Source organism: Orycteropus afer, unplaced genomic scaffold (genome assembly GCF_000298275.1).
Source record: "Orycteropus afer afer isolate SDZICR_OR568_19922 unplaced genomic scaffold, OryAfe1.0 scaffold00174, whole genome shotgun sequence".
Taxonomy (NCBI): Eukaryota; Metazoa; Chordata; class Mammalia; order Tubulidentata; family Orycteropodidae; genus Orycteropus; species Orycteropus afer.
The window spans coordinates 5,497,360-5,503,200 of NW_006921761.1; the positions used below are offsets into that span (position 1 = coordinate 5,497,360).

Genomic DNA, 5,841 nt, shown 5'->3' on the forward strand with positions numbered 1-5,841 from the left:
AACCTTGTCCCTTGTTAACTCTACTATACACCTGGGAATTCAGATCATACAAATACACTTATAGGGTCATTGTCTGCCAACCCTATACGTGGTCTTGGGTACACTCCCCGTGAAGCCTTGCTTTTTGGCAATTCCTTCAGTGCAGCTTCAGCACCCTTGGTTCTTGATCACGTACCACCTCCTGAAATGGCTGAACACTGACCAACTCTTTTTGGTTCAGTGACTGTGTATCCTCCAGCTTCTTTTGATGCTTCCCACATAATTCAGTATTTCGCCCATAGAACCCTCCAACACTGAAATGTGAGGTTTGAATTGCTTCCTCAGTTCTTTCAGCTTCAGAAACGCTGACTGGGTTCTTCCCTTTTACTTTCCAACTCCAGGTCTTTGCACATTTCATTGTAATACTTTACCTTGTCTTCTCAGCTGCCCTGTGAAATCTTCTGTTCAGTTCTTTTACTTCATCATTTCTTCCATTCTCTTTAGCTACTCTCTATTCAAGAGCAAGTTTCAGTCTCTTCTGACATCCGTTGTGGTCTCTTCTTCCTTTCCTGTCTTTTTAATGACCCTTTGCTTTCTTCATGTATGGTGTTTCTGATGTCATCAAACAACTCTTTGATCAGTGATGTTCAATACATCAAATCTATTCTTCGATGGTCTCTCCATTCAAGTGGGATAAAATCAAGGCAGTGTTTTGGCTCTTGTGGACTTGTTTTCATTTTTTTCCAGCTAAACCTTGAACTTGCACGTGAGCAATTGATAGTCTGATCCACAGCCGGCCCTTGACCTTGTTCTGACTGATGACATTGAGCTTCTCCACCACCTCTTTCCACAGATGCAGTCGATCTGATTCCAGTGTATTCCACCTTGTGAGGTCCACGTGTAAAGTGGCCATTCATGATGTTGAAAAAAGGTATTATTCTTTTTTGCTTCCAACTTTCACATTCCAACCACCAGTAATTATTCATACACCTTGAGTGCATGTTTGATCCGTTTCAGACCGTGGAACATGGTAAAAATCTTCAATTGCTTCCCCTTTGGCTTAGCTGGTGGTGTGGAAATCTGAGTAACAGTCACATTAACTGGTCTTTCTTGTTGTTGTTGTTGTTGTTATGTGCCGTCGAGTCAGCCCTGACTCATAGCGACCCCTCCTTGGGTTTCCGAGGCAGTATCACTACGGAAGTAGGATTGCCCAACCTTCCTTCCGAGGAGTGGCTGGTGGGTTTGAACCGCCAGCCTTCTGGTTAGCAGTCAAGTGCCTTAGCCACTATGCTACCAGAGCTCCCGGTCTTTCTTGTAGGCGTATGGATATTACCCCATCACTGACAGCACTGTACTTCAGGAGAGATCTTGGAACGTCCTTCCTGAAAACAAGTGCAACACCATTGCTCTTCTACTTGTCAATCCTGGTGTGGCCGTTAAAGCTGTGTGTCCACTTGGCTGCGCCGCGGTTGAGCGGCTGGGCAGCTGGATGCGGTTACTGCCCACGATGCGATTGTAGCCATCTCCGCGGTGGAGCTGCAGTGGGCACCTACGCAGTTGAAGGGGAGGTGCCTTCACGGTGCGACCCATTTCCAGCACACAAGCAGCAGCTCTGGAAAGGTGCCCAGCTTTCTGGCACATCTGGATCCTGCAGCTGCCGAGCCTTCCTCTCGGCGGCCTGCTGTGTTGCCTGCTGCTCTGGGGCTCGCTCCTGGACTTGAACCGGGGCCTGCCTGGGCCTGTGCATCCGGGGACTGTACCACTTTACTTGCCAGCCTGAGTTCGTCAGCCTCAGCAGCCAGCAGGTGCCTCAGTTACGAGAAGCCTCCAGCCCCTGCGGGCCTGGAACGAGAGGCAGAGCTGAAGCCCAAGATGAAGGGGCCGTCACCCAGCACCTCAAGCCAGCACTCTCCTGACATCGTCTCCTAACATATACGAGAATAAAGTCCTGTTTGGTAAAGCCACCCACTGTGGCATTTGTCACAGCAGCACGAGAGAGCCGAGACACCTAGCATAGCAGAGCACGTGACTGTCTGACTCAGAATGGCCAACGGCAGTCCACTGCAGTCGCAATGTCAGTCTGTACATGTTCCATTTCATTTTTGACCACTTCCAATTTTCAGATTCATACTTTGTACATTCCACGTTCCAATCATTAACAGATGTTTGCAGCTATTTCTTCCCATTTTGAGTCGTGCCACATCAGCAAATGAAGGTCCCGAAAGCTTTACTCCTTCCACATCAAGGCTGACTCTGCTCTGAGGAAGCAGCTCTTCCCTGGTTATATTTTGAGTACCTTCACTCTGGTGGTGTAGTTCCTAAGGGATTTGACTGCTAACCAGAAGGCTGATGGTTCAAATCCACCAGCCACTCTGCTGAAGGAAGACGGGGCAATCTACTTCCATAAAGATTCACTGCCTTGGAAATCCAGAGGGGTCGCTATGAGTTGAAATTGACTTGATGGCAGTGAGCTTGGTTTCTGGTTTTGGTCTGACCTGTGGGGCTCGTCTTCCAGATGACGTTTCAGGGCCAGTCGCGGTTTCCCAGTAACACAGCAGGCAGTGTTTATGAGGGTTTCAGTGACCACATCTTTCAGGAGTGGACTGCCACATCCTTCCTGCTGCTCCATCTTAGTCTGGAAGCCCCACTGAAACTTGGCCACCACGGGTGACCCTGCTGGAATTTGAAATACCCGTGGCATAGCCTCCAGCCCCACAGCAGCAACACACAGCCAGCAGACACTCACAGACAGGTGGTGGCCTCCTGCCTGGATGGCCTCAGAGTGACCATGACACTCACAGACAGGTGGTGGCCTCCTGCCTGGATGGCCCCAGAGCGCTGCCCCTGCATGTCCAGGTGCTCCTCCTGGGAGTGACTGTGACGTGACTTGGAGCAGGTTGAGGACTTCTCTTTGGATATGTAATGGCCACTGCCTGGGGCACACCCAGAATGGGCACTGAGCGCTCGTTTCATTGTCCCTCTTCGGGGCTGTGGATGGCAAGCCTGCGTCCGTCAACCTGGCTCATGCTGCTGGGTGTGAGTTCTGGGCATGGCTTTGGCTCCTGTTAAGGAAATCCACACACGTGAACACAGGTGTGCTGGGAGGGCCTCCAGGGGCCTGTAGCTGGCTCTGTGGAGCTGTCACAGTGGGGCCAGCCTGGCCAGCTCGGGCCGGTGTCGGGCTGGCCCCGTGATGTCTCCCCACCTTCTCTGTCCCAGCCCCAAGATTGCTTGCATGCTTGTTCAGAGCATCTTTAACTGCACAGTGGGACCAGGTGCCACTTGCGTCCTGTGTCAGGCGAAGTGCTCCACTCTCCTTCGATGATTGTCATCACACTGAATTTACCAGGCCCCGCCCTGAGCATACAGGTGGCTCCGCAGGTGGGGGCATGGGAGCTGGAGCCCCACCTCTCGGGCTCAGTGGCCTTGGGCAGGCAGAGAGCTCGCAGAAGCTGTTTCCCTATCTGCATGGTGGGCAATGGCACCTGCCTGGAGGGTGGCTGCAGGGGCTCAGGGGACCTGGCTGAAGATGCTTGCCACGGTCAGCTGTGGCAGGCGTCGCATTCCGGAAGGGGCACGAGTGTGAGTTCGTGGTCTCACTCCTTTCAGGGTGCTCCCTGGGGAGATGACTGAAGGAGGGAAGGCCGATCATAGGGCCGACCCTCGTAGAGAGATCACTGGCCAGGTGCTCAGTCTTTGCATATTAATCAGTGAAGCCCAGAGGCTGCTTCCACTCTGGGGTCTGATCAGCCGGGTACCCCTCTGAACCTGCCCGGGGTGGTATGTGCCTGTCTGGGGCTCTGCGGGCCCTCTGTCCACGGGGCTTCCCTCCTCGCCCATGGGAGGCCTAAGCACGTGGTGGGAGCAGAAGGGACGGTGTGGCAGCACCCATCATTGGCTCCTGCTCCGTGCCTGCCCAGATCGCAGGACGAGGACAGAAGAAGCCCCCTCCACTGACTGCAGGGACCTACAGACCCTGCCCGGCCCACCCCAACCCCACCCCAACAGCACAGACCCACTGTCGCTGCGGAAGGCGGCCTGGGCCGGCTCTGCACAGACACCAGCTCGGGGCATAGGCCTTGGCTGTTGCTGCCCTGACCACCCGAGCCTCCCGGTCCCTGAGACCCCCGCACTGTCCCCTCCCGCGGGCATTCCCACCTGCAGCGGGAGCACCACGAGGGCCACACAGATCATGATGACCACCAGCAGCTGGGACGGCCAGATCTGGGGCGTCACATCGCCGTAGCCCACGGTGGAGAAAGTGACAATGCAGAAGTAGAAGGAGGTCAGCAGGGAGAGGTTCCCACCGGAGCGCTCCAGGTGCTGGATCCCGCAGGTCCTGCAGGGGCCACGCGCGGGGCAGTGAGGGGCCTCGGCCCGGAGGAGCTGCAACCATGCTGGAGGGGGCCACTGACAAGGAGCCCAGCCCACCCAACTCTGAGTCTAAACTAGGGGTGCCAATAATGGGGCTGAGCCGGCTTCCAGTCCCCCCTGAGCTCCAGGCACCCTCACCTCCCTGGACACCCCAGACCTGCTCTCAGCTGAACATTAGGACAAAGAGCCCTGAATGAACCAGACCCCCATCCCCCACTTTGGAGCTGCCTCCAGCAGACTCAGAAGCTGGCCACAGGTTCCCTCGGGCCTCCGAGGTGCTGGGTCCAGAGCCACCCTGGTCCTAATGCCAGTGGCCAGCTGGTCTCCCGGCCCTGACCTGGCCTCTTGGACATGAAAGCCTGGGAGTGGGCCCCCAAGATCGCTCTGTGCCCCAACACGTGGATGGCTGCTTCCTCCCAGTCCTGGCTCACCCCACAGGGCCCCTTCCAATACCCCAAGCAGGCCCAGCCTCCCCCTGGGCCCTCTAGAACCCGTGTGTGCTGCTAGTCCCCACAGAACCCCTCACACCCCATGTGTAGGGCTTGACTGCCCTGCATACCCCTGGGCCCGGATCACCCCACAAGACTCTCGACTCCCGCACCAGCCCACGGCTGGACGCTGTGCCCCGTGCATGCCCCTCTCCCTCCCTCCCCCCTGCCCTCCTCCTCCCTCCCCCCCGCCGTCCCGCCCCGTGCGTGGTCCCCGCCCCCGCCGCCCCGCCCTGTGGGTGGTTCGACCCCTCCCCGCCGCCCCGCCTCGTGCGTGGTTCCCGCCCCCGCCGCCCGGTCCCGTGCGTGGCGCCGGGCGCCCTCACCCGGTGAAGACGAGACACAGCAGCGTGCAGAAGAGGATGAGGACCTGGTTGAACATGGCCGACTGCGTGCGCAAGATGGCGCGGTGGAAGTCGTTCTGCGGGGGCGAGCCGTCAGTGGGCAGGACCCGCCGCGGATCCCCGAGAGCCCACAGACCGCTCCCTTGCGGCGAGCCCTGCCCTGTTAATGTGCCTCCCCGAATACCAGGTCCTGACCGCCGCAGAGTCAGGGGGACCCGCAGACGCCCTTCCCGCCCAGCCGGGGGCCGCAGCTGGCCTAGCCACGCCCCCACCTCCGCGCGGCCCTGGCGGAGGGCTAAGGACGCGATGTGATCTCAGCCATGGGGCCCCAGGTAAGACTAGGAACACAAAGGAGGCTGGACTTGGGGGTCTTGCCCCCACAGGAAATCTGGAGCTTCCGGAAGTGACCAGGCCCCCAGGAACTGGCTCGGGGTCCCTCCCCTGAGAACATGGCCCCAGCGCCGTGGACGCTGTGTATTAGAGTGGGCGCGGCCCTGTGGGCGTCGGCCCGGAGGTCCTTGAAAGTGGGCGTGGCCCGGCGGTCCGCGGAGGTGGGCGTGGCCCAGTGGGCACGACCCGGCGGGGTGGGCGTGACCGGGCCGGTGGGCGTGGCCCGAAGCCCCGCAGAGACGGGATGGGTGCGGCCCTGCGGCCCG

General features: G+C 58.2%; 1 protein-coding gene across 1 annotated transcript in view; it reads right to left on the reverse strand.

Moving 5' to 3' along the window:
* KCNT1 (potassium sodium-activated channel subfamily T member 1) overlaps positions 1–5,841 on the reverse strand; it is a 94,635-nt gene that overhangs the window by 22,012 nt on the left and 66,782 nt on the right. Inside the window, exons 7-9 of the mRNA XM_007947042.1 lie at positions 5,567–5,831; positions 5,166–5,480; positions 4,138–4,325 (exon numbers count right to left, since the gene is read on the reverse strand). Coding sequence (XP_007945233.1) covers positions 4,138–4,325; positions 5,166–5,480; positions 5,567–5,831 — 768 coding nt within the window. The remainder of the gene's footprint in view (positions 1–4,137; positions 4,326–5,165; positions 5,481–5,566; positions 5,832–5,841) is intronic.